Source organism: Brassica napus, chromosome A1 (genome assembly GCF_020379485.1).
Source record: "Brassica napus cultivar Da-Ae chromosome A1, Da-Ae, whole genome shotgun sequence".
NCBI lineage: Eukaryota > Viridiplantae > Streptophyta > Magnoliopsida > Brassicales > Brassicaceae > Brassica > Brassica napus.
This window is the reverse complement of record NC_063434.1, coordinates 11463497-11490434: the sequence shown is the minus strand read 5'-3', so window position 1 is coordinate 11490434 and position 26938 is coordinate 11463497. Positions and strand designations below refer to the sequence as shown.

At 35.1% G+C, this 26938-nt stretch overlaps 5 protein-coding genes and 1 pseudogene across 12 annotated transcripts; 4 read left to right on the top strand and 2 right to left on the bottom strand.

The window, feature by feature from the left end:
- Positions 1-4: 4 nt before the first annotated feature.
- LOC106352546 (uncharacterized protein At4g15545) lies at positions 5-2222 on the top strand. 4 transcript variants are annotated; one of them, XM_013792161.3, is made up of 9 exons: positions 5-614; positions 705-773; positions 872-925; positions 1004-1043; positions 1131-1226; positions 1330-1554; positions 1643-1685; positions 1776-1854; positions 1952-2222. In XM_013792161.3, exons 1-9 carry the CDS (start codon positions 309-311, stop codon positions 2042-2044), a joined length of 1005 nt encoding a protein of 334 aa, XP_013647615.1. In that variant the 5' UTR covers positions 5-308; the 3' UTR covers positions 2045-2222. The 4 variants fall into 4 exon arrangements, with proteins under 4 accessions (XP_013647615.1, XP_048628606.1, XP_048628583.1 ...); XM_048772649.1 differs by having other exon boundaries at positions 1327-1554; XM_048772626.1 differs by having other exon boundaries at positions 1122-1226.
- Positions 2223-2467: 245 nt separating this feature from the next.
- Positions 2468-4178, bottom strand: LOC125598680 (UDP-glycosyltransferase 75D1-like). The gene has a single exon (XM_048772583.1). It carries the CDS (start codon positions 4109-4111, stop codon positions 2678-2680), a length of 1434 nt encoding a protein of 477 aa, XP_048628540.1. The 5' UTR covers positions 4112-4178; the 3' UTR covers positions 2468-2677.
- A 5161-nt stretch (positions 4179-9339) lies between these two features.
- LOC106352545 (1-deoxy-D-xylulose-5-phosphate synthase, chloroplastic-like) lies at positions 9340-12893 on the top strand. Its single transcript, XM_048772532.1, has 8 exons — positions 9340-9755; positions 10050-10175; positions 10243-10558; positions 10649-10920; positions 10998-11271; positions 11356-11663; positions 11820-12386; positions 12479-12893. The coding sequence occupies exons 1-8, from the start codon at positions 9612-9614 to the stop codon at positions 12617-12619; spliced, it is 2148 nt and encodes a 715-aa protein (XP_048628489.1). The 5' UTR covers positions 9340-9611; the 3' UTR covers positions 12620-12893.
- Positions 12894-14691: 1798 nt separating this feature from the next.
- Positions 14692-16071, top strand: BNAA01G35440D. The gene is made up of 3 exons (XM_013796337.3): positions 14692-14903; positions 14982-15146; positions 15387-16071. Exons 1-3 carry the CDS (start codon positions 14829-14831, stop codon positions 15906-15908), a joined length of 762 nt encoding a protein of 253 aa, XP_013651791.1. The 5' UTR covers positions 14692-14828; the 3' UTR covers positions 15909-16071.
- Positions 16072-16571: 500 nt separating this feature from the next.
- LOC106352544 (probable helicase MAGATAMA 3) lies at positions 16572-21738 on the top strand. Of its 5 annotated transcripts, none has more exons than XM_048772460.1 (21): positions 16572-16755; positions 16959-17109; positions 17197-17344; positions 17416-17576; positions 17673-17897; positions 17971-18162; positions 18249-18284; positions 18436-18521; positions 18614-18658; positions 18720-18831; positions 18916-19021; positions 19097-19194; positions 19383-19484; positions 19567-19659; positions 19893-19946; positions 20198-20256; positions 20356-20440; positions 20523-20897; positions 21045-21167; positions 21247-21333; positions 21414-21738. In XM_048772460.1, exons 2-21 carry the CDS (start codon positions 16999-17001, stop codon positions 21603-21605), a joined length of 2490 nt encoding a protein of 829 aa, XP_048628417.1. In that variant the 5' UTR covers positions 16572-16755; positions 16959-16998; the 3' UTR covers positions 21606-21738. The 5 variants fall into 5 exon arrangements, with proteins under 5 accessions (XP_048628417.1, XP_048628344.1, XP_048628362.1 ...); XM_048772387.1 differs by having other exon boundaries at positions 17413-17576; XM_048772405.1 differs by having other exon boundaries at positions 16592-16779; positions 17413-17576.
- Positions 21739-21839: 101 nt separating this feature from the next.
- Positions 21840-25398, bottom strand: LOC106356602 (annotated as a pseudogene).
- Between the last annotated feature and the right edge of the window lie 1540 nt (positions 25399-26938).

Below are 26938 nucleotides of genomic sequence, written 5' to 3'. Positions count from 1 at the left end.
TATCCTTCCCGTCTATCAATCATATCGACATCACAGAACCGAACCGGAAATCTTAACTCCATACCGGAACTCTATTTTTCCATAAAATAATCCTTTAGTTCCGACATTTGTTAGAATTCTGCGTGATACCTTATCTCGATCGACGAATTTAAGTTATTTTATCAGAACCAGTTTGGTTTAGACTCAAATTCGGTTAATCAAAATACCGGTTATATACATAACCAAAAACGAATAAACAACTCGTATGGTACAAAAGAAGAAACGATAATAACAGAAAAAGAAAAAGACCAAACAGGAAAAGAAAAAGAATGTCAGACGTAGAACAAGAAGAAGAAACATCAAGTGCTGTCAGAGGTTCGATAAGTTTCGATCTTCCCGAGGAAGTCCTTCAAGTCCTACCGTCCGATCCATTCGAGCAGCTAGATGTGGCGCGCAAAATCACATCCATTGCTCTCTCGACACGTGTCTCTGCCCTCGAATCAGAGTCGTCCGATCTCCGAGAACTTCTCGCCGAGAAAGACAATCAAATCGCGGAGCTCCAATCACACGTGGAGTCTCTTGACTCGTCTCTCTCCGACGCGTTGCAAAAGCTTTCTCTCGCCGAAGATGAAAAGGTCCGACCCGTGTTTGACTTTTGACCCGACCCGACTCGATTTCAAGTTTTTTTTTCCTTAAGACTAATAATAGTCTCTCAAAATTTGCAGGAGAATCTGGTGAGAGAGAACTCTTCGTTGTCAAGTACTGTCAAGAGACTCCAGAGAGATGTCTCTAAGGTAAAAGTTTGGACTTAAACTCGACTTGGGTCTTGTAATTTTAGCAATAAAGATTTCAGCTTTATGGAGATGTTTCAATGGATTTTTGATTGATGCAGCTTGAGGGTTTCAGGAAGACGCTTATGATGTCTCTTCAAGACGACGACCAAAATGTATGTAACTTCACTTTCTTCAAAATTGCTTAAAAAGTGAAATTTCTTAAAAATTGATTATGTTTTGGGTATTAACAGGCAGGAACAACACAAATCATTGCTAAGCCAACACCAAACGGTATGGTTCTTGTTTTCTCTTTTGAATGCATAATTATATCAAAGTGTAAAGCTTTTTTTTTTGTGAAATCTTGTTGAGAGTTTTCAGATGAAGATTCTCCATTTCAACCTTCAAGACATTCATCAATCCAGTCTCAAGCTTCTGAAGCTGTTGAGCCAGCTGCAGTGGACAACGAAAAAGACGGTTAATAAGTCTCACTTTTCAATCTATTAAGCTTTTTTTTTCTTTATGTGTGTTGACTCACAAGTGAATAACGCTTAAGTTTTGTCGTATGAAATTGCAGCAGCTCCTAAACCGAGTTTATCAAACAGTTTTCCATTAGTATCTCAGACTGCTACGCCTCGGCTTACTCCTCCTGGTTCTCCACCAGCATTATCCGCTTCTAGTACCCCTAAAACGACTTCAAGACCCATCTCCCCTCGTCGCCATTCTGTATCCTTCTCTACTACTAGAGGCATGTTTGATGATAACAGATCTTCTATTTCAATCTCAGAGCCTGGATCCCACACCGGTAAGTTAAAAACCAAAGACTATTCTTGTGGAGGTTTTGCCAACAACACAAATTGTTAACAGTTTGGTTTATTATCTCTGTCTTTCAGGAAGAACTCGGGTTGATGGAAAAGAGTTCTTCCGACAAGTCAGGTGAAACAAAGACTCCTAATCTGAAAACTTCTTGCAAAATCTAGCGTTTGTCTTTAACATATGTACATCTTGTTATTGATTCTTGATCAGGAGCCGGTTATCTTACGAGCAGTTTGGTGCATTTCTTGGGAATGTGAAGGATCTTAATGCCCACAAGCAAACAAAAGATGTAAGGAGAATACTCCCTCTCTGACTCGATCCTTTTCACCTTTTTTTTCGATTTGAAACTTGGGTTTTGAACCGATCCGCAATGTTTTGTTTTGCAGGAAACGCTTAGGAAAGCTGAAGAGATATTCGGAACTGACAACAGAGACCTCTATGTCATATTCGAGGGCTTGATCACTCGCAACGCTCACTGAGAGTTTGCATTCTTATGTTTACACGTTGAAGTTACATACTCGGAACTCTTCAGACTCAATTTCTTTGTTTTCTTGGCTGTCAAGTAAGACCAAGTGAACCGATAATTTGATTGTATCACCTGTGCATGTCAGTGTATTTATATCTTTCTCACATCTTCAATAAATTACATTTCGTCAACTTTATAGTTTATAATCAACCAATTGTTTAATAGAAATACGACACCTACGAGATGAAAATACATATCAGATGAAGGCACGAATTCGAAAAGACTAAGTATGAGTTATCTGAAAGACATTTATTGAATGATAAAAGACTATTACAAAAAGAAAAACATCGTAAAGCATTGATGAACAAAGCAAGAACAATAAATTTCCCAATGTTTATGAAAGTCTTCTCGATATTCTATTTTTATAACCAACTTCTTTCATTATTTTAATTGATATTTCAAAAAAAAAAACAGACTTCAAATTAGCCAACATAACAAAAGAATCAGTGTCATAGAAAACCACTGTAATAATTTTTTTGAAAATTAAATTGCAGACTTCAAAGAAAAGAAGCTGTGGAACTGAATTCGAGGGCTTGATCACTCTTTAGAAAAGAAGCTGTGGAACTAAATTCTTTTAGATTGAATCTCACATGTGCTCATCGACAAAAGCTTTGAGATGATTAAACGAAGATCCTCCTTCTCTCACCGTTTCCGCCGCTAGATCTCTCCACCTCGCCGCGTTACTTCTAAACTCCTCCGCCTTCTCCTCCATCACTTCCTCAATACACCGCCGTATCTCCCCACTCTCCACCACAATTTCTTCCCCTTCCTTCTTCTCCATCACTCTCACACCTGTCCTCCAACAATCTTCCAAAAGCTTCGCGTTCGTCATCTGATCAGTCCACTGCGGAAACGCAACCACTGGAACTCCCGCGACCAAACTCTCCAGCGACGAGTTCCACCCGCAATGCGTCACATAACAACCGATCGATCTATGCTTCAACACCCTAAACTGATCGCACCAAGAAACCACCATTCCTATCTCCTCGAGCTCTTCTCTGAAACTGCTTATGCTCTCTTCTTCTTTCTCTTCCACATCTTCTTTACTTCTTCTGTACGACTTATCCGTAATCACCCACAGAAACGGCCTCCGACTCTCTATCAACGCCTTGCAGAGCTCCACAAGCTGTTTCTTGCTCAACACGGCAAGCGTCCCAAACGAGATATAAAGCACGGAAGAATCTGCTTTTGTATCCAACCACTCGACGTACTCAGCGTTAGTCTCGGAGTTGGTCTTCGAGGTTATCAACGGACCGATAGGGACAATCTTGAAGTTATCAAGAACCGAGGTTAGAGCTTCTTGTTCAAGCTCTTGGAAGCTGTTAACAAGGATCTTAGGGTTTTCCTCTTGCTTCAGCGACTCTATCTGTTCTCGAAACGCCGGTAGAACAAACGCATATGCGTTTGTAGGGACGATGAAGGAGGGAAGATCACGGAGACGGAGCAGTGGCAGAGAGGGAAGCTTAATAGTACCAGAAGGGTTGTTATCAGCCATCTCTGAGATTGTATCGGCGTAGCCGTTGAAGTAGTGGTAGAAGATGGAGAAGACCGTAACGGGCTGGACCCAGAGAAGAGCAGAAGGGATCTGAAACTCACGCGCCAGCTCAGCGACCCAAGTGAGGAGGATGGTGTAAACCACGCAGGTAAAAGGCCGGTTTTGACGCCGGTTATCTTCGATTAGTTCGGTTAGGGTTTCTCTCCCACGCTGTCTCATTTCGGACAGGTACTGTCGGGAGCTATGTTGGCGAGATTTATCGGAGGATGTAGAGGGTCTGAAGCCGTCGTCATGGCCATCGGAGTAAGTGGCGAAGGTAAGGTTTTCGAGGACGGTTTCTTTGGAGAGCATACGACGGTTGTAGGCGGCGACTGGGGCTGCGAAGGTGACTCTAGATCCGATGAAGGTTCCGGCGAGGCGTTTAGCTAGCTCGAGAGATGGGTTGATGTGGCCTTGGGCTGGATATGTCACAAAAAGAAAGTGTGGTCCGGTGAGTGACTTCGATGAATCATTATCGTTACTCATTTTCTTTATGTTTGTGTGTTTGTAGTTAATGAAAGTACATAAGACAAGTTTAGATTTATATAGAGATTATACTGACATAGATCTAAGTGATAAAAACTATACTATTAAAAAAGAGGAAGAAGAAAGCAACCGCACTAAGTACATTGAACAACGCAATTTGTGACGTTAGTGGTGACGAAAAATCTCTAAGATAAAAAACAAAGTTGTTTGGACTCGGTGGACGCAAGTTGAGACCTGACCTACTGAATTATTGGTCTAAAACGAACGAGAACATTTAAGTTACGTGACGAATACGATTGTTAGACATTAGTATTTGATAAATAGAATTGAATGAGGCATTGTTAAAAGTTAAATGTGACGTTCTTCATTTACTCACCAACTCTACATTTTATGTTTAGCTTTGTCAAAATTTAAGTATGAATAATCAAGAGAAAAAAATGCTAGGATAGCCCTCAAAGAGTTGAACCAGTTATATGACGATGTGGTCAAGTGATCGTCAAATATAGACATGGAGATATGCTTAAGAGCAGGGGCGGATGCAGGAAGGCGTTGGGTGTGGCATGTGCCCCACATAAAATATTTTTTTTCCTTTAATAGTTAACAAAAAATCTATGTAGATACTAGGCCTGAGACGGATCGGATATCCGGACTATTTTAAGGTATCCGGATCCTTATCCGGCGGATCCATAATTTTACTATCCTTATCCGGATTTGGAGTTCTCGGATATCGGGATGTCGGATATCCTTCTAAAAATTGTAATATACGGCAGATATCCAGATCCGGATTTGGATGATTAAAATAAATAAAATAATAATATTAATACATATAAAATATTAGCAATAATTTAAAAATAAAAAATATATAATGTTTTTAATTATTTCTATGTATAATATTACAAAATTTACATATACTATTATAAAAATGAAAATATATTAAATAAAATTAGTTTTTATATATAGATATTACTATTTTAAAATAATTATTAATAAAATTTACGGATCCGGATATCCGGACTAAGAAATCAAGATATCCGGATCCGGCTTTGACGGATCCAACATTTTACTATCCGGATTCGGTCCCTCCGGATATCCGGATTTTCGAATCGGATCCGGATCGAATCTCGGATCGAATCCGGATCTCGGATAAAAGTCCCAAGCCTAGTAGATACCCTTCATCTGAGCATTTTCTACATTGCATGCCCCATACTAAATGAGTGGCTAGATCCGCCCCTGCTTAAGAGTATGCATATGTATAACTGCTATAACACTGTGGTTAACCATAACAGTATAAACCATTTCGAGTTTGGCTGATACCCAATCCAATAGAAATGACAAATTTTGTTAGAGCTACACAAAAAGTATAATATATATTGTTATTGGGTTGCAAGAATGTTATCGGATGTAAACCTCAAAATATGGTAACACAACCCAATATTATAAAGTTTGAAGCCTTTATATGGAGAATCAATGTCCCAGAAAGATTCAACATCTACTACGGTAAATGGTCGCATGATATTTAGCGGTTACAAAGAATCTAAACATATTGTTATATGTGATGTGACAATCATTGTTCTAGATGTGAAAGACTTGATGAATCTATCAATCATGTAATTTTTGAATGTATATATGTCCTATAACTATGAGCTCTCTTTTAAATTCTATCAAGCCCAAACATTTTTTGAATAATCAATGTATATTCAAATTTGGATTATTTGTTCCGAAGGAAAAATGAATTAAAGATTTAGAAATGGTAATGATCTTTATATAGTGATGGCAATTGGGTCTTCTCGTCCCATCTCGCTCCGATGCGAGTTTGTTTTTGAGCGGGTCTTAGTGGGTCTGTCCCGTACAACTCACGATCTCCGGAAAGACTGACCAAACCATCCCACAAAATGTATGAGCCTTAGCGGCTTGGTTCGCGGGACGGGATTCTTTCATTAACTGCACAAACCTACGGACCTGCATACGCATAAAATGTCGAAAGAAGAAGAGAAGCTCCAGAAAAAAAGGAGAGCGTGGAAACACCGTCGCTGAAGAACACATCATCGGTGCTCCATCCGTTTCTTTGATGAACAGTGAAAATTCATTTGCAACTCAAAGAAGCTATAGTGCAGGTCGAAGACGTATGAGAGATTGGAAGCTTCGTCGAATATCGAACCATCATCACCAGAGCTCAATAGGTTGTCGGCTAAGATCAAAGTCGAGTCATCACCGTCGCTTTTTCTTTTGGTTTTTCTTTTCAGGTGGAAATATAAAAAAAATCTTCAGGTGAAGGATGTCTTTATTCTCTCGTAGATCCACGTGAGGCCCTTCCTGCAGTAAGCTCAATACCACAAGCAATCCACTGAAACTATCCCTATCTATGAATAATATGGTATCTCTAAAAAGTCTATAATGATAAACTATTTACAGAAATCACAAGCAATCCACTGAAACTAGTAAGACAAGACGATTGAGGGGAGACTTACTTTGTAATTGAAACATAAATATATATATATATATATTATTTGTATTTTGACAAGAAAATAATAATATAGATTTTATTAGGTTTTTTTTAATAACAATCACTTTTTATGAATTATGTACGAGCATTTGTGAATTATGAATTATTTTCTAAAAAAAATCTAATAGAGGTAGACATGTGATTTTGTTTTGTTTATCTTACACGAAAATTACTCTAAACAAAATAATTAGTATCAAAGTACGGTCTACTTTTTACAACAATTTTTCTTTGGCTAGGTTAAGCTTTTGAAAATATATGTTACTCTTATTATATAATATACATTTTTTCAGTCTCAATAGTTGTAAGTAAAAAGTAATATCAAATCAGATAGTCAAATTTTGTACATTATCTATTATTTGTTTTGTATTTTCAAGTATGAAAATTCAAAATTCTAACATTTAATATCATATTTAGTAACGATGAATAATTTGAAAAATTAAAATAGATACATACCGAGTAACGAATACAAAACCAATAATATAAAACGAGTGATAAATATTTATAACAGGAGTAAAGGCATGACTGGTTTACCCGCTACCATCCGCAAACATAACTTTTGCGGTTGGTAGCGGTTGTTGGTGTTTTGAAACATTCAGAAAAACGTTACAACTCACTTCAAACCGTTCCGAACCTATTAAAATCAAAATCTGGTTTCAGTTAGTGTTTGCGGTTATGAGAGGGTAATTTTTTTCTTCAAAAAAATATTCAATAAAAAAATAAATTGAAATAATATAAATTGTAAAATGTATACATATTATATTTTAATTTATATTATAATTTTTTTAAAAAATATTTTCGATAATTTTTAAAAATTTAATAGTATGATTCTATAAATGTAATTTATATATATTATAATATTATGATTTTATTACTTTTTTAATTATATAAAATGTAAATATTTAACTTATTATTTAATCATTGTTGCATTTGGTAGTTAACTAGTCATAAAAATCTCACAAACGTACCAATTTATAACCAATGTACTAGTTGTAAAAATTTCTAAAAAACCGTTAAAACCACAATCATCCATATTCACAAACTTCCATAAATTCTGCGGTTACACCGGTCAATCCCTGAATATCTGTGTCCAATCCTAGTGAGGCCCTAAATATATGTGTCCAATCCTACTTTAGCTGAATGCTCAGAAAAGAATTTTGTAGGATTACATGTCTTCGAGGCGAGGTTTGGACCTTTGCTAGACTAATCAGTTGAATCTTGCCCTTATTTTCTCTCACGTCTCCTCCAACATGTACTTTCAAGAGAGTTGGTACACTTATTCCCCCCCCACCAGTTATTGACATTCTTAATGATATGTAAACGGTGGTTCGGCCGCGTTAAATACTATAATGTTTTTCGAATTAAACGTGCCTACGTAGATTTAATATGATACGCCTCATGCGATTTAACACGATCCAACACATTGATATATTAAAATTTGATCTACAGGACTAATAATGTTGTAGTGTTTATTCGTTTTAGCTTATACTCCCTCTGTCTCATAATAAGTGTCATTCTAGTTTTTTTTATTACACAAAAAATATCACTTTACAGTTCTAATGCAAACTATACTTAATTTTAGCTGAAAATTAATTGCAAATTATATTGATTTTATAAATAATTTTATTTATCTCAAATACTATTGGTCAGAACGATGTAATTAATAATAATTTACATATATTTTTGTTATTTTCTTAGTCTATGTAAAAGATGTCAAAATAACACTTATTCAGAAACGGAAAAAATATTATTTTGTAAGACATCGCATAAAATAAAACACATGTTAGTTATTTGTAAATCTAATATATCTTATTCAATTATGCTATATATTAATGTGAGCCTAATTCTAAAACACGACCCAGCACATCGATTTATTGAAATTTTAATAAAACAACATTAATAATGTTTCGGTGTTATTCGTTTAGCAATATTATATTGTAATGACATCACATAAAACATATATATATATATATATATATATATATTAGTTATTTATTAAATATAATATTTTATTAAATTATGATATATATACTATCGGTAGCTTTGAAAAAAAATACTAGTGTAATTATTATTTTGTATTGACATCACATGATACAAATATGTTAGTTCTTTAATAAACCTAATTTTTTAAATTGAATTATGCTATGTGTATTTTAAGATACTTTTAAATGTAATTTTTTATTTTTTGAAAATTGTAAATACTAAAATCATGTATACACTAACGATGACTAGAATAACCATTTATTTTAGAGTATCTCTAATATATTATTCTATTTTTCATCAAAGCAAAAACACAAATGCATCACTATATTTTTAAAATAATTTCATAATTATTTTATCATAGAATGAAAAATAGAGTTGAATTAAAAAATATTTAAAAAAATATTTTAGAATGGAAAATAAACGGGTCCAATATGTTCTTGTTATTTAGACGAGTTTTATTTGGCTAAGATATTTCCTTATATAACAATAATCTTTCTAATCTTTGGCACATTAGTTGTAAGAAAAACATTCCATGAATGAAGCAACCATTATTTTCACTTTTTTATTAAAAAAAGCATATAAAAGAAAATAAAACAAAATAGGTAGTAATATATACACACTATAATGAATTATCAATATCTATCTAAAAGTAGGATTTCTTGGTTGACGTGGACCAACCAAAACCTCAACGTCTCTGCGGATCACGCACCATCTCACTGTTATAAATACCAAACACCATTACTTGGAAAATTCATAGTCCATGAAGTTAGCTTTCTTGTCGTTTTATTACAAAAAGTCTCCATCTTTTCTCTTCTTCAACTCTCCACCACTGTCACCACCACCACCACATGTTATCATCACTTCTCATTTTTAGTGGATTCTAAAAGTACACTTATTGATTTTTCACTGTTCTTGATAACCTCAGTTTTCCTAATTAGATTCTCTTTGTTCCTCATAAATCATCTGATCTAACTTACATTTTTCTTACCCAAGTTTTTAAAGTCTATCCCTTTCTCTATGGCTCTGTCTGCATTTGCTTTTCCTTCTTACATAATAGCCAAAGGTGTTTTAACAGATTCTTGTAAACAAACTTCTCTGTCTTCTTCTAGATCTTTGGCTACAGATCTTCCATCACCATGTCGCAGACCCAACAATTCCCATGTAAGATTCACTTCTCTCTCTCTCGTCTCTTGTCATCCATGGATATATGATTCTAGAACTTTGTTGGATTATAAGGTCAATTTTAGCCTTTTTGTTGTGATTTTTGTAGTAACCCATTTGGCTAAATCTTGAATTAAATAATGGGTTTACTTCATTTTTGACAGAAGTCAAACATGTTCGACCCTTTTTCTATGTTAGTTTATTGAACCTGCTGTGAAAATAGACCAGTGACTTTGCCTCTTTGGTGGTAGTTTTTGTTCTCATCTTGTTGTTGATTTTGGTTTGTGTGTACAGTCAAACAGAAAGGTAAAAGTGAATGCTTCACTTGTAGAGAAGGGAGAATATTACTCAAATAGACCACCAACTCCATTGCTTGACACAATCAATTACCCAATCCACATGAAAAATCTTTCCATCAAGGTAACAAAAGAATTGAATCAACCTATTTGTTTTTTAGCTTCATTATTGATGGTTAACTCATTGGCAGGAGCTGAAACAACTCTCTGATGAGCTGAGATCAGATGTGATCTTCAACGTTTCAAAAACCGGTGGACATTTGGGGTCAAGTCTTGGTGTTGTAGAGCTCACTGTGGCTCTTCACTACATTTTCAACACTCCACAGGACAAGATTCTTTGGGATGTTGGTCATCAGTCTTATCCTCACAAGATTCTTACCGGTAGAAGAGGAAAGATGCCGACAATGAGGCAAACCAATGGTCTCTCCGGTTTCACCAAGCGAGGAGAGAGCGAACACGATTGCTTTGGTACCGGACATAGCTCAACCACAATATCTGCTGGCTTAGGTAAGTAAAATCCCTTTGGTGTGTCTTTACCTTGTGTTGTGGTAAACAAGGAAACAAGTCTGAATCAGAACGTTTGGCCTTTACTTACAGGAATGGCTGTAGGAAGGGATTTGAAAGGGAAGAGCAACAATGTGGTTGCTGTGATTGGTGATGGTGCTATGACAGCAGGGCAAGCTTATGAAGCTATGAACAACGCTGGATATCTAGACTCTGATATGATTGTCATTCTCAATGACAACAAGCAAGTCTCATTACCTACTGCTACTTTGGATGGACCTAGTCCACCTGTTGGAGCCTTGAGCAGTGCTCTTAGTCGGTTGCAGTCAAACCCAGCTCTCAGAGAGTTGAGAGAAGTCGCAAAGGCAAGTATATATATATATATATATTCTATTTCTTTTATGAAGTGGATAAAGATTTTAGCTGTTATTGTTGTGTATAGGGTGTGACAAAGCAAATAGGCGGGCCAATGCACCAATTGGCTGCTAAGGTTGATGAGTATGCTCGAGGAATGATAAGCGGGACTGGTTCAACACTGTTTGAAGAACTTGGTCTGTACTATATTGGTCCAGTTGATGGGCACAACATAGATGATATGGTAGCCATTCTTAAAGAAGTTAAGAGTGCCAGAACCACAGGACCTGTACTTATTCATGTCGTAACAGAAAAGGGTCGTGGCTATCCTTACGCAGAGAGAGCTGATGATAAGTACCATGGTAAATGGACTTGAGTGGATAAATTTTTTTCCTTTAGTTCTTAAGGAAGTGTGATACTTATATTAATTCTTTTTTTACTTTCAGGTGTTGTGAAATTCGATCCAGCTACGGGTAAACAGTTCAAAAGTAGTAACAAGACTCAGTCTTACACAACTTACTTTGCTGAGGCTTTGGTTGCGGAAGCAGAGGTAGACAAGGACGTGGTTGCGATTCATGCAGCTATGGGAGGTGGGACTGGCTTAAACCTCTTCCAACGTCGCTTCCCGACAAGATGTTTCGATGTGGGAATAGCGGAGCAACATGCTGTTACTTTTGCTGCTGGTTTAGCATGTGAAGGTCTTAAGCCCTTCTGTGCAATCTATTCTTCTTTCATGCAGCGTGCTTATGACCAGGCAAGTTCACAACATTCTGATTAGTCTAGGTCCTTCCATAGATCCGGGATACCATAAAAAGGAAGTTCACAACATTATTTGATCATCATTACAAAACTTTCAAATGAAACATTTGTGAAAAGACTAATAAGAGTATGTGGTGTGCTTTTTCTCTAGGTTGTACATGATGTTGATTTGCAGAAACTACCGGTGAGATTTGCAATGGATAGAGCTGGACTTGTGGGAGCTGATGGTCCAACACATTGTGGAGCTTTTGATGTTACGTTTATGGCTTGTCTTCCCAATATGATAGTAATGGCTCCATCAGATGAAGCTGAGCTCTTTCACATGGTTGCAACCGCTTCTGCTATTGATGACCGTCCTTCTTGTTTCCGTTACCCTAGAGGTAACGGTATTGGGGTGGCATTACCTCCAGGAAACAAAGGTGTTCCACTTGAGGTTGGGAAAGGTAGGATCTTAAAAGAAGGAGAGAGGGTTGCGTTGTTGGGTTATGGCTCAGCGGTTCAGAGCTGTTTAGGAGCAGCAGCGATGCTCCAAGAACGTGGCCTAAACATAACCGTGGCAGATGCACGTTTCTGCAAGCCGTTGGACCGTGCTCTTATTCGCAGCTTAGCTAAGTCGCACGAGGTACTGATCACGGTTGAAGAAGGTTCCATTGGCGGGTTTGGATCCCACGTTGTTCAGTTTCTTGCTCTTGATGGTCTTCTCGATGGGAAGCTCAAGGTTTATTAAACTTTTTTTTTACATATATTCCTAATAAGTTTTGCTTTTGTCTTCTTATCTCTAATGGTTTTGTAATTTTGGCAATGTATCAGTGGAGACCAATGGTGTTGCCTGATCGGTACATCGACCACGGCTCACCAGCTGACCAAATGGCTGAAGCTGGACTCATGCCATCTCATATCGCAGCAACTGCACTTAACTTAATCGGAGCACCATGGGAAGCTCTGTACTGAGAGTAGATATGCAACAATTCTAAGCGGATCAGAGGGTTTGTTTTAAGTAATGATAAATGTTCCCGCCGAAAAGAAGCAATAGAGATAAGTTCTTTGGTTATATGATAACTGAGATGGTGAAGAGAAACTGAGAAGGGTAAAGGCGATCTGTGTAAAAAAGAAGATTAGTATATGTATTTTATTTTTGTGATGTAACTTTATTTAGTGGTGTGACTGAGACAGAGCTGTACAACCATCTAACATCTTTGTAAAATCAAATACATTTCTTCGTCTACTTTTCAAACCTTTTTGTGTGAGATGTCTTGGAACGAGGAGTCTAAACTTGGGGTCAAAATGGTAAATTGGCTATTTATACAAATAAATAGTGTTATTTGGTCACATATATTAAATAAATGGAGAAATTCTAATTTGATACCAAATCCTAAACAATAATCACTGAATTCAAATATTAATTGAATGTATTTTTGAAAAGTGATATTCAACATAATGTATTTCAAGTAATTTTTGCAAAATTTAAAATGTGGATGTCAAATCTAGTAAAACCGAACCGAGTTAAACCAGAAGAAAATAGAAAATGTGGTTTGTTGGTTATACCTAAGAACCATATAAATTAGTTTATTATTATTATTTATTTACAGTTAAGATTTGTTTTATTTTTCTTTTAGTTTCATTGATTTTAGCTATAATATTATTTTATTAATTATTCGGGTTGCGAGTAAAACTTTGATAGAAAACATTGTTAATTCATTTGCTTGTTTGATTGTTTTATATATACTTTTCTTTATAAAGATTTCTATTTCTTGGTAAAATTTTCTAAATATAGTAATGACTAATAATTTTTATATCATCATTTAAAATAAACTATGTTTAGCAAAAATTTTAAAATATATTAATAACTAATAACTCATATATCACTGTTAATATATATATATATATCAATTTGTTAAAAATAAACTAAATATAAGTACATGTATATTCTACATCAATTTATATAACATATTTTCTATATATATATATATATATATAATCAAAATTAATTGTAAGTGTACATTAACAAATACAAAAATAAAGCATTAATACTAATCAAATAAAACATTTATTGGTAATTAATTTATTTAAATTTATTGGTTCATTAGGTTAATTAACATACTGATTTTTACCGGGTTAATCATATATCACTATTAACATATATATATATATATATATATGTATATCAAATTATTAAAAAATAAACTAAATATAAGTACACGTATATTTTACATCAACTTATATATCAAATTTTGTATATATTGTAAGTGTACATTAACAAATACAAAAACAATACTAATCAGTTAATTTTTTTTGTTGACAGTTAAATGATTAAATTTTAAACTCTTCTGTCTATTAGGTTAATTAACATATTGGTTTTTACCAGTTGTTTAATGTATTGTAGATAAACCAACAAAAATGTAAAATTTATTAGAATTTATGTATTTCAATAAAGACATGTTTAAAACTAAAGAATAAGAGACATATTTAAAATAAACAAATAATAAATATAATATAATATAATAAAATAATTTTTAATTTGGTAGACATGATCACTAATCCTATTGACCGACCGGTTTTTGCCCCCGAGTTAGTCTTATTCCGTCTCATACAAAATGATTTTTTGGGCTTCATCATTTTTTATATTTTCAGAACCAGAAATGAGCAGATAGACTACTTACAAAAACGTTTTTCTTGAGTGACTCAAACTCCGCCACCACTTGATCTTTAAAATGGATGATGACAGAAGAAAAGAAAAAAACAGTTAAACTAATTAAAAAAAGACAAAAGACAAGACTACATAACCCTAAATATATTTATATTTTTTTCAAACCAATGAAACTAAAATATAATAATGTCAAAATGTAAATTAATTTTTTTTTAAAAAGTTTAATAATATCATATTTAAAATTGTTATTTCTGTGCACAGGGCAGAAAAACTCTTAGTATAAGATAATCATTAAACCCTTTTATGTCTTTACATACGTTTTGCCTTTACAATAAAAAAGAAATTAAATTTTATATGGGAGACATATTAGAATTTTTCAAAAGCTATTGGGTATTTAAGATTAAGCTCCTCCTCGTCATCATCATCATCTTTTGTAACGTGTACTCCTTATAAACCAAATATAGACACAAACATCGAAGAAATTGTAGATTGGATTAAAAAAAAAAAGGAACCATGAATTGTTCAATTCGATTTTCTTGTAGCGCTCTCCCACCCGACATAATCTTGAAGATCGGATCTTATCTTGAGGTTCTTGCTAAATTTACTGCTTTGTGTTCTTTTTCTTGATTATAAACTTTCTGAGACTGATTCTTGGTGATTGGACAGGTGACTGATCTTTGCGCACTCAGTAGCTGTTCTAGGTTCTGGAGAGAGCTATGTGGTTCTGACATCTTATGGGAACCTCTGTTTAAGGAAAGATGGCCCGTGTTGTCCACTTTTGATGGAGACAATACTCTGTTTCCTGATGCACAAACCGATGAAACTTCTCAGGTGGAGGGAGTTAGACATCTCCATATATTCTTGTTTCTTTTCATATTCAAGTAGTTTTTAGAGTTTTTTGCTCATGGCTTAATCATTAATATATATGGATCTGTTATGATGAATTGTATAACTTACATGTAGACTAGTTTCGTATCTTGGGTATGTTTTTGTTGCATTTTCTTGTGATAGAAATGATTCGAGTAGTTCTAAGGTTTATTTATGCTTATTCTGCTCTAAACATTTCTTTAGGAATGGAGAAGAGTTTACGTGATGCAGCACATGGAAATGGCATCTAGAGCTTCCGAGGTGATTGCATTTGTGACAGAGTGGCCTGCTGCGTTATCACTAGAGGCCAGCGAGTATCTACACGCGGTTGAAACCATGAGCTCGATGCGGTTAGGGTTTCAAGATGTGGAGTTGTTTCTCTTCAAACCAAACTTGAGTGTTCTGCTCAACCTGGTTGGACTCATCTACTGTATAAAACACCTGAAACCGCGGGAGCAAGTTTTGGAAGCGATGAGGCGGTGTGGAGTCTCGGAGCAGCTGGTTTGGGTGAAATGGTTGACGTTAGGTAGATGGTCACGCGGGAGACGAATGAGAGACGAGACTGTTTCGCGTCAGGTGTCTCTGGCTGATGTTGTAACGGGGAAAGAAGAAACGGTTCTACGAGTGCTGCAGCGAGGAGTTGTTCACGAAGTTCTGCGTGTGTGTATCTCAACGGTTGATCTTGTTTGCACCCCTTGCACTAGTAGCACCATCAGAAACTACTAAACCGTACTTGAATGGAGCTTCCTCTTTCAGCTTCTGGGGGTTTCATATATGCAGTTTGTAAACCGGTTTGGGTTTGTTAGGAACCGAAAATGTGATAAACGTATTGTAACTCTATGATTGAAAATCTTAAAATTAATATAAACTAGATCTATTTGCTTTTTAATTTTTGTAAACGTTAAAAAATTAATCACATACATTATTGTACTAATTAAATTAGAAGAGGCTAATTAATTAAATATATATATATATATATATTTATATATATATATTTTCAGCAAACATTAATTAATTAAATATAGTTGAGTTCTTTTTATTATTCTGAAAATTTAAAAGATTTTGATTAATTTAATTTTTAATAAAATAATAAACTAATCTGATAATTGAATCTATTTCATAGTTTTTCTTTTATGGACTGCAAAATTAGTTTTTTATTTTGATTTTAAAGTAAACTAAAGATTGTATATCTTTTAAATTTATTAGGTAGCAATTTCGTAATAATTTTTATGAAAATTGCTATTTATAAGTTTAGTAGTATCGGATGGTAAATTATTAACATAAGGCTAAGATTTATTTGTGGTTCAGTTTTAATAGTTTGATTATATAATCAATTTGGAAAAAAGGGCCAAAAAGAAAGAAAGAAAAAAACAGGTAAATAATTATACTAAACCGGGAGGGGGTTAACAAAAACAAAACCAACGAGAGACGCAGGGAGGGAGGGAGCTAGAAGAAAAGAAAAAGGAAGGTGCTCCGCCCCCACGACAGGACACGAGGGCTTCTTCTTTCAAGCATCAAACGAACCGAAATTGTCGCCGCCACTTGTTCAAGATCTCGCCCCACTCTCCGGCTTGTGCGTTCCTCTCTTTCTCTCTCTGTAACAGTCAATCTCTCCCTCTCCCTTTGTGTGTTCTAAAATAGGCAGACAGTGTCCAAAGTCTGTTTTTTTTCTTCCTTAGTTACTGATTATACGATGACATTATGCTAATGCTTGCATTGATTCAAAGTTAATATCTTTCTTCCTCGATTTCGTTTTTTGGGGACATGTTCATGTAGAGAACCAATCTGGCGGTAGAATTTGAGCAGAGAAAGAAGGATGGCCATTGATAAGGGGAAGTTCCAAGAAGAAGAAGAAGCAGCAGCTGTTGCTCGTTTCCATAAGATTATTTTGGGTTGGGACTATACACAGCTTTTAAAAGAGACTGAGGTAAAAAGAAATTCATTTATTTATACTACTCCGTTTCTTCTTTTTTTTTTTTATATATATCTATTTTAATTCCTTTTGTAAATACAGACGAAGAACAAGAAGGATACTAAAGCCAAGTTGAGTGTTGTGAAGAATACTTATAAAGATGTTGATGATTATTTTGAGACCTTTGAGCCACTCCTCTTTGAGGAAGTTAAAGCTCAAATCTTGCAGAATCAAGATCCTGAAGAAGAAGGTTTTCATCCTTTCTTCTTCTCTAAAATTGTGTATAAAAGTAAGGTTGACATTCTTTTTTCCTCTTAGCAGCATCGGGGTCTGAACTGAGATTGGTAATGGAGTGCAGCGAGGCTGATGGGTTTCACATTCTACAAGTCACTGACGAACGCGAACGCGTGGAGGATGATAATAAAGTTAATAAATATAAGTCTCTTGGTCCAAATGATCTCTTATTGCTATCAAAAGAAGAGGTTTCTTTATATCTCTCTGATAACTCCTTTCATATTGTCTTATCTGAATGTTGGATTGTCAGTTAGAGCTTTGACTTTCTTTCTTTTTTTGTCCAGGTTAAAGGGAGTTCGTTTCCTTCATCTTATGGGTTTGCTATTGTGGAAAACCGTCTAAGTAGTACTAGTCTTCGACTTCGGATGTATTTAGCTGAAGAGGTGGTGCAGATAACCAAAAAAACGAAATCCTCTAGAACAAAGCCCTTTATCCGATCTCTCTCAAATATTCGTTCTCTTATTACATCATCTGCCAACCTCGTAGACAAAAGGGTGCACACTTTAAAGGTCAGTCCTGTAGTGCTGTGCTAACTTGGCTTCTGTTTTTTCTGATTTATTAATTGAATGTTGCATTTTGCAGTTATGTGGTTTGTCAACCATTATTAGGGAATATACAGCACTACGATCGATCAGTTCGCTTCCTTTCAAGGATTTAATCTTTACTGCAGCAGAAAAGTCTTGTGGTTATGGAGATGATGCTTGGAAAATATCTGGACCTCTGCATGATTACTTTACCGAAAATCTTAATAAATCTCAAAAGGAGGCAATTGATGTAAGTCTGTCTGGCGGCCTTGTAGCTTCTTTTCCTTTGGGTCTTTTGCAGTTAAATTTATCTTCTTTGTCTCAAATATTTTTCAGGTTGGTCTATCAAGAAGATCCTTTGTCTTGATACAGGTTGACTTCTTCCTCAAGTTAGAATTGTTTAGCACTCAATGTCTTTCTCTCAGACTGTCAAGATAAGGAACGTAGATGAGTAGATCAGAGTTGCATTGACAAGCAGATGAATTGAACTAATTCGAATACTAATGACTCAATCCTTCTCTAGGGTCCTCCAGGAACAGGGAAAACTCAGACGATTCTTAGCATTCTTGGTGCCGTTATGCATGCCACTCCAGCACGAGTTCAGTCTAAGTATTGATCTTTTTACGTGCCCATCCTCTTGATGCTAACCTTTTGGACTTCTGATATTATTAAACTATGCTTCTTTCTTCTTTTCATAATAGGGAGCATGAGCTAAAGCGTCGAGTTCAGATGACCATTGAGGAGAAGTATGTTCTTCCTCTCATCTCCATCCCCATTGGTGAACTTATAAAATCCTATTGTCTGCAGATATAATCACTGGGCATTAGCTTCTCCTTGGATTTTGGGTGTCAACCCACGAGATGCTATCATGCCTGAAGATGGTGATGATGGTTTTTTTCCGACCTCAGGAAACGATATGGTCCGTCGGAAGATCTATTCTGAGACACACATTGTAATAACCGTGCTTATGTTTTCTTTTTTTTTTGGTTGTGTGTGTGTTCAGAAACCAGAGGTGGTTAATGCAAACCGGAAGTACAGGATACGTGTACTTGTCTGCGCTCCATCAAACTCTGCACTTGATGAGATTGTGTTACGTCTTCTGACTACGGGCATGTGTTTTATCCAAAGACATTGTCTCATTATTTGAATGTTAGTGTTGGTCTTATTATGTGTTGCACTTTCAGGTCTGCGTGACGAAAACGCCCAGCCATACGCACCCAAGATTGTTCGAATTGGTGTCAAGCCACATCACTCCGTCAAGTCAGTATGGCTTGATCACCTCGTATGTACCTAATAGCTTTTGCACTTCGATTGCCTTTCGTTGTGAGTTAGGTTTTGTTGCTTAAGATAAAGAATCCAACTGTCATCGGATCATTATAGGTTTGTTAGTTGTGGTACATTAAGAGGAACCAAACAACGAAATTTCAAGTTCTGTTGACCATTTTCCTGAGAAAAAACACTCTATTGCAGGTGGCACAAAGGCGTGGCTCAGCCATTGATAAACCAAAACAAGGAACCACAGGAACTGATGATGATAGCATCAAGACTTCAATATTGGACGAGGCTGCAATTGTATGGAGAATTAACCCTCCTCGTATTCATGTAACTTTAAGATTATATTTTTTTTTTCAGACTTGTTTCTTTGCACTTTCAGGTGTTTTGTACTCTTAGCTTCAGTGGGGCTCCAGTTCTCGCTAAATCAAACCGTGGTTTCGATGTCGTTATCATAGATGAAGCTGCACAAGCTGTAAGCCCCCCCCCCCGGACTAATGCTCGAATGTCTTACCTAATACCTACTGTATAATGTGTGATGGTTTCATCTTTGAAACTTAACATTTATGAGACTTTTGTCATGGCGTGTATTACATAGAGTTGACTCATGTAATCTGAAAGTATTTGTTGTTTGCTACGGAAGTGAAGTGCTTATATGTCTTCAGAGTTCACTTCTAATGAAATTTTGACTCTTGTGCACATGCGCAGGTTGAGCCGGCAACTCTTATCCCCTTGGCTACTAGGTGCAAACAAGTATTTCTGGTAACATTCCATAAGATTACCCCTTCATGTTCCAAACATGATAAAAATAGATAGATGATTTATTACATGCCATCAGTAGACTTAGAGTATAGAAGTTTCCCCACCTTTCTTGAAATTGAAGAAAATAAGTTGTATCTTGAAACTGCACATGTGACTGACGAGAGTGCAAATACCATTAGTGTATGAGTTACTAATTTATATGACCAGTTATGAGCAAATTTTTGAGCTTTGGGTAACATTGTTTTTATCAGGTAGGGGATCCAAAACAACTCCCAGCTACTGTAATCTCAACTGTTGCTCAGGATTCTGGGTAAGTACTTTAAACCACTCATCACGTGCAAACTTTATCTGTTAATATGTCGTTGTATTGACGTTATTGAATTGTTGTCTTTCCGTTGGTCAATGAAAGCTACGGTACAAGCATGTTCGAGAGACTTCAAAAAGCTGGCTATCCGGTGAACATGTTGAAAACCCAATACCGGATGCATCCTGAGGTATCCCTTAATTTATAGATTCTCACTGAATATCTGGTTCTCGACCAGACTACTTACTCTCTGCTTTTGTCTGAAAAATTAGATAAGAAGCTTTCCGTCAAAGGAATTCTATGAAGAGGCACTGGAAGATGGAGCTGACATTGAGGCTCAGACGACTCGTGACTGGCATAAGTACCGTTGCTTTGGTCCGTTTTGCTTTTTTGATATACACGAAGGGAAAGAGTCTCAACATGGAGCAACTGGCTCTAAACTAAACATGGACGAGGTGGAGTTTGTTCTGCTCATCTACCACAGGCTCGTTACCATGTACCCGGAGCTCAAGTCAAGTTCTCAGCTAGCTATTATATCTCCCTATGGCTACCAAGTTAAAACTTTCAAAGACCGGTTTAAAGAGATGTTTGGTTCAGAGGCAGAGGCAGAGAGAGTGGTTGATATCAACACTGTCGATGGGTTCCAGGTCAAATATTCTACTCTCTCTCTCTCTCTCTCTCTCTCTCTCTCTCTCTCTCACACATTTCAACATCAAGTATATGCTGAAAAAATGCATTAAGCAAACCAAGAACTCAACATTTGTCTTTGTCTTTGTCTTTATCATTGTGAAAAGGGAAGGGAGAAGGATGTAGCAATATTCTCATGCGTTAGAGCTAACGATAAAGGAGGAATTGGTTTTCTCTCTAACTCTCGGCGTATGAATGTGGGGATTACACGAGCTAAGTCTTCTGTTTTGGTAAGATAGGAAAAGCTGAAAGAAACTATTGTTTGTGTTATCTCTCTCTGATTCATTCTCCATTGAAACATGCAATCAGGTCGTTGGTTCAGCTGCAACATTAAAGAGTGATCCGCTCTGGAAAAATCTTGTAGAAAGTGCTGAGAAGAGAAACCGATTGTTCAAGGTAAGACCATTTTTTTCCTTTTTTTTGTGTTCAAGTACAAACCTTGCTGCATCCGAGTATGTTTTGTGTGTGTTGTTTAGGTATCCAAGCCAATGATTGATTTCTTCAGCGAGGAGAATCTAGAGACGATGAAAGTGACGGAGGACATGGATATTCCTGACGGACCAGGGTTTGAAGATGAAGCTCCTCCAGTTGCAAATTTCGGTGGAGATGATGATAATGACTTTGGAGATGGTGATCAAGACGATGCAGCCTTCGCTGAAGATGACTAAATCACTACAAAATCTTCTCGTTATTAGTTAGAACTTAAGAAGTTAGAGGATTACTTGTTTGAACATCATCAATATTGAAGTCTTAATTGGTTTAAAATTGGTCGGTTAATGGTAAACCAATTAAAACCTGGTCTATGGACAGTTAAGTTTCAAATCATCGGTTTGGGGAGAAATCAATTTTAAACTTATAATTTAGAGAGAAATAAGTTTACAACTTTAAATTTATGGAGTTTTAACACGAGTTCATAGTTCGGTGGGGATTTGATATTATACGATAGTTTTCGTGGGGAAATAGATTGTTCACCCCGTAAAAGTTACAGAAACAGATTCAACAACCAAAATTCCAGTCTGGAAAGAGATTAGAACGTTATTTAAGTATAACATGTATAAGTAAAAGTTGTAATTCAATTTGGGTATAATTCAATGACCCAAAAAGAATAAGCACCATAGATAAAATTTGGGAGCTTAAATCCAGCTTTCATAGCTAATACTTCAAATTCCTCTTTCGTTCTCTCTCTGCCCCCACGCGTTAAACACATCATAATCATATCTAAATGCAGTGCGTTCTTGGTTGCTATATCAGTGTCGGATACTTCCCGTGGGATTATCGTTTCGATTACGATTACCCTTCCAGTTTCTGGTAATGCTTTCTTACAGTTTCTTAATATCTCCACGCATTTTTCATCGCTCCAATCATGAAGTATCCACTTAATAAAATCAAATCAAAATGAAACTTTTTTTAGTATTAGAATTCAGAAGTACCCACTTTTCATCTAAGTTTTCTGAAGTAGGTAGGTCCATTCTCACCACACATGGTTACATGTGAAAATTTAATTATAACTAGATTATGACCCGCCCTTGAAAGGGCGGGTATATATATATATATATTTTTTTTTTTGAATAATATTTTTGTAATCATATTTGTGTTTAATATTAATTTAATTTAATAAAATTTTTGATAACTATATTAAATAGTCAAGTTACATAATTATACACTTATGCCATATGCATTTCAGAAATTATTTTTTAACTTTATTTCTAAAATGTGCAACATATTATATTTTTTAGTAGTTATCTAACATAATTAATCAATAATATTCATACTTAAAAAACTCAATTCGGAATCGACCCAAAAATGAAAGTCTCATACTCTATTAGATCTGGCCTATATACTTCAATGGTTCTTAAAAAATTATATCTGAAAATCAATAGTAAATCCAATCCGCACCGAAAATAAAACAAAATTTTTGAAAAGTTTTTTGAAAATAATAATTTGTAACATATTATGTTATATATATATATATATATATATATATATGTGTGTGTGTGTGTGTGTGTGTGTGTAAATGGATTAATATGGTCTTCATTAACTTTATGTAAAATTACATTTAATAAATATTAATTTTTAATCAAATAAATTTAAAAAAATTATTTTAATTAAAACCCATAGAGTATATCTTTATAAATAGTACTTCCATAATAATATCAAATACACATTTCAAATATACTCAGAATTTAAATTAGATATTGGCCATTTAATTAGGTACCAAATAGAAGATGACAGAAACCTTTAAGTATAGATCGGAGAAAAATGGTGGTTACATCCACGATATAATGTTTATATTTAGTTCTATGCAATGGTGCGATTATTATGCTGAAGTAAACATGGCCTGCCCGATTATTATGCTGGTGGTTCCACGATATATAATTATATGCAGTTAGTATGGTTGAAAATAATTAATTAGACATAACCTATATCAATGGGTCACACTGCTGTTTTAATAGAGTAGATGATGGAGTTCAAATTTATATACCTTCATCAATATAGCTTGGCCTCTTGGAACTTCATCAAACATATCACCACCAATATGTTCCACGCCTGGAAAGAGTTTATTTAATCACTTTTAACAACTAACTAGGCACTTTACGAAGCGACATGATGGTTAGATGAAGGACCAATATTGTTTTATAATACGTATTAACTATACTCCTTCAACTTTGTTTGATAAGATGTCTCCTAGAATAAACTAGACACCATTTGTAAGGTTATCCTCAATCAAACATCTGCTGATATTTTTGAATATATTAATCTTCATAATCAATGAAGTGAAGACTAGTTTACCAGTAAAGAGTAATAACAAGAAAAAATAAAATAAAAGGTTACCATGAATTTGGGGAGCTTCTGAGACGACGTGAGGCAAGTCAAAGTTGACACATTTAAGATGTGGGAACTTGGAGAGCGCTTGGGAGAGACTAGTGCCTAGCCCACCTCCTACATCTACCAACGTGCAATCCCTCATACTCTCAAACCCATCATAGTTCTCAAATTTTTTTTCATTACTATTGTCGTATGACTCATCATCGACTCGTTGAAATCTTCCTTGACACTCTCAGTTTTCTTCATATATTCAAATAAAAATGCCCCATTAGCTCTCTCCCATGCAGATGCTCCGCCTTCTAGTATCGACTCCGTGAGGTAAGACCTTTTCTTGAAAAGAAACTCGTATTAGAACTAATTAATACCAGTAACATCATGGAAATATCTCAATATACAAATATCCCAACTAATTTTGTTAATAAATAAATATTTGTTTTTCCTTTTAATACACTAACTTTTAAAACAATGTTCTTTTAATACTCAAATTGTGCTTACTTTATTTTCAAACGAAATTAAAAACAATTTCAAATTCAAAAACAATCTTAAAATGTTTAATTTATTTTATTTTAAGGATAAAGGTACCTACATAATGAATAAAATTTAGAAAAAGTTATTTTTTGAATGAAAAAATCAATTAGTTTTAAATTTTGAATAAAAATTAAATATGACACTAAAAATTTAGAATTTTAAGATATAACAAAATTTATTTAATATTATTCCTATAAAATTAAAATAAAAGTAGAAAAATTTTAAGATTGGGGTTTTTAAACAAATTTGTTTGATTTTTTTTTATTATAATACACACAGTTTCAATATTAAAATGAGTATAGTATTAAAAGTTAATATATTACAATAAAAATAATTAGTTAACGTATTAAACTTGGTAGAAAAAGTCTAGGTATTAAAACGTTAACCAAATTAGTTAGGATACTTTATGGAATTTTCCCTTATAGTATTAATTTACTTATTAAATTTATTTGTTTAGAATTTTCAATTAATATTGATATAGTTTTACATACATAATAAAATGATAAAATCAGAATCTTATGACATTTAGAAGTATCTCTAGTATATCAGATCATACCATGTACCCTTGGTATGTGAACAATGGAAAAGCATATAGGACGCGATAGAAACTCCATTTTCATCCTTAATGAACTTCTTTCCAACTTTTCCTAGTCCGTATGTCCTTGACTCTCTTCCCTTTTCGTCTTTCACTAACTTACATGTGCACACAGAATATGCAACAAGGAGGCGTAGCAATCGATCAATCATCACCGAAGCGTCTGGATTATTTGGTGCAGTCTTTGAAGCCAAATCCAACGTTGAGAGATGGGTCCCTAAGGGCCTGGCTTTAGCCATAATCTCCAACAAATCTAATTCTGTTGCAGTTTTTACAGCGTAAGCGATGAGATCTATGCCGCAAAGGTGCATGGCTAGTAACATATCCTCTTCTTCGTTCGAAGATCCTCCGGAATTTTGTAGAGAATTCATTATGTACAAAAAATAAAATTTAGTTGGAGAATGCACATAAAATGAATTAGAGAAGAGATATGAAAGTCGTCAAGCAATTGGCCGCTATTTATATGACAGATTAATGTGGTATATTTTTGTCTAGACTGCCAAATACAACTCATATTTGTTGTATTGTGATACAAACCCATGCTTTTTTAATGCTTAATAAGAAAATGTAGAGTGCTGAGAATAAAATAGAATGACGTACATCACGACAGTTGTGTTTGAAATCACCTCTCTATACTAATATCTCTTCTTGAAAAAAGCAACAACCATATCGATATAAAAAGACAACACCAACTTCCACACTTTTTGTTTTTCTAAAAGACATAAAAAGACAGCAAAAACTTGGACGAATATGTATAGAAATAATCGAAAAAGACTACACAACTTATGCTAGCTATTCCATATGCTATATTAACAAACTAAATATTGACCATCTAGCAGATGTTCTAGCCTAAGATGTAAAAAACAAAAACAAATACGAAATGTTAACTATACTTCCTCCATTTTCGCTTATAGATTATTTTAGAGATAATGTATGCAACAATTACCGTGTTCACTGGAAATTTCTTAAAATGGAAAGGGTATTCTATAAGAACATGTCCTAGATGGGGCAATAGTTGTTAGGTTTCCCTCGAACTAACGTCCACACATATTTTTGGATGATCAATATCTTTTGTTCGTTTATTTAGCATGTCGTATAGCTAGATGACCGATATATTTTTGTTTGCTTATCTAGCATAGGTACTAGTCTAATGTGTGGACTGTTTTACAATGATTTCAATGTAAACGTAATGTTTCTCTTATTATTCAAATGAGCAATACAAGAGGGTTATATACAATGAGTACATAGGAGACTAGCTTCACCAAACATAGTAGGATCTAACCACGGCTTATGTGATAACATAGGTTCCCCTAAACCAGATGCAATCCATTCAATTCCGAGGATGGAATATAGCTGACTCAGAATGTTTTTAAGCGTGACCTAAAGAGGGATTGTTGAGATCTCCAGTAGAGATAGAGATTCTGAAGAAGTCCACGGGGCTACAAACATTATACAATCATCCACATGCCACAAACTACGCGAGAGAACCCATTTCCTCGTGTCCTCATCAGGGATGTGGAGGATATAAGAAAAGTTGCTTCTCTTTCTAACAGAAATATTACATTTCCTACCCCATAATCTGTTTAGCACAGCATATACGAGACCACCAGGAGGTACCAAACAGCGGTGGAACTGCCTTCAAGTATTTTTTTTTGTTTCTGCAAACCTTGAAGAAGAACATTGTTGGGAATAGTTACATTAGGAGTACCATCCTCCAAATACTCTGGAGTAGTGGCTCGATGCAGGTTCCTTGTTTCCGGATTCATCCTTATCCGTTGGAAACAAAGTAACAACAGGTAGAGTAGCATATTTGGAAGCTATTATTGATTTCCTGACAACCTCTTTGTGATGTTTCGCCTATATATTTGGACGACAGAGCTGGCCACTCTGTTGAGGCTTCACCTAAGATAGCTGATTCCACCATAGATTCCACAAACCATGCCAATGGCTTAGCCCAAGCTCCCGGAAGCATAGTGGAGAGGATTAACTAAACCTGAGAGAACTTGTGGAGAGGCGTGAAGAGATTTACCTGAGAGGGAGAGAAGGAGACGG

Coding starts and splice junctions, on each gene's coding strand:
- LOC106352545 (XM_048772532.1), top strand. CDS start 9,612: ATGGCTCTGTCTGCATTTGCTTTTCCTTCTTACATAATAGCCAAAGGT. Junction 10,176..10,242: donor TGAAAAATCTTTCCATCAAG/GTAACAAAAGAA, acceptor ACTCATTGGCAG/GAGCTGAAACAACTCTCTGA. Junction 10,921..10,997: donor AGTTGAGAGAAGTCGCAAAG/GCAAGTATATAT, acceptor TGTTGTGTATAG/GGTGTGACAAAGCAAATAGG.
- LOC106352546 (XM_013792158.3), top strand. CDS start 309: ATGTCAGACGTAGAACAAGAAGAAGAAACATCAAGTGCTGTCAGAGGT. Junction 1,044..1,121: donor TGCTAAGCCAACACCAAACG/GTATGGTTCTTG, acceptor AATCTTGTTGAG/AGTTTTCAGATGAAGATTCT. Junction 1,555..1,642: donor AGAGCCTGGATCCCACACCG/GTAAGTTAAAAA, acceptor TCTGTCTTTCAG/GAAGAACTCGGGTTGATGGA.
- LOC125598680 (XM_048772583.1), bottom strand. CDS start 4,111: ATGAGTAACGATAATGATTCATCGAAGTCACTCACCGGACCACACTTT.
- LOC106352544 (XM_048772387.1), top strand. CDS start 16,999: ATGGCCATTGATAAGGGGAAGTTCCAAGAAGAAGAAGAAGCAGCAGCT. Junction 17,898..17,970: donor AAAGGGTGCACACTTTAAAG/GTCAGTCCTGTA, acceptor TGCATTTTGCAG/TTATGTGGTTTGTCAACCAT. Junction 19,660..19,892: donor TAGATGAAGCTGCACAAGCT/GTAAGCCCCCCC, acceptor GCACATGCGCAG/GTTGAGCCGGCAACTCTTAT.
- BNAA01G35440D (XM_013796337.3), top strand. CDS start 14,829: ATGAATTGTTCAATTCGATTTTCTTGTAGCGCTCTCCCACCCGACATA. Junction 14,904..14,981: donor AGATCGGATCTTATCTTGAG/GTTCTTGCTAAA, acceptor GTGATTGGACAG/GTGACTGATCTTTGCGCACT. Junction 15,147..15,386: donor AAACCGATGAAACTTCTCAG/GTGGAGGGAGTT, acceptor ACATTTCTTTAG/GAATGGAGAAGAGTTTACGT.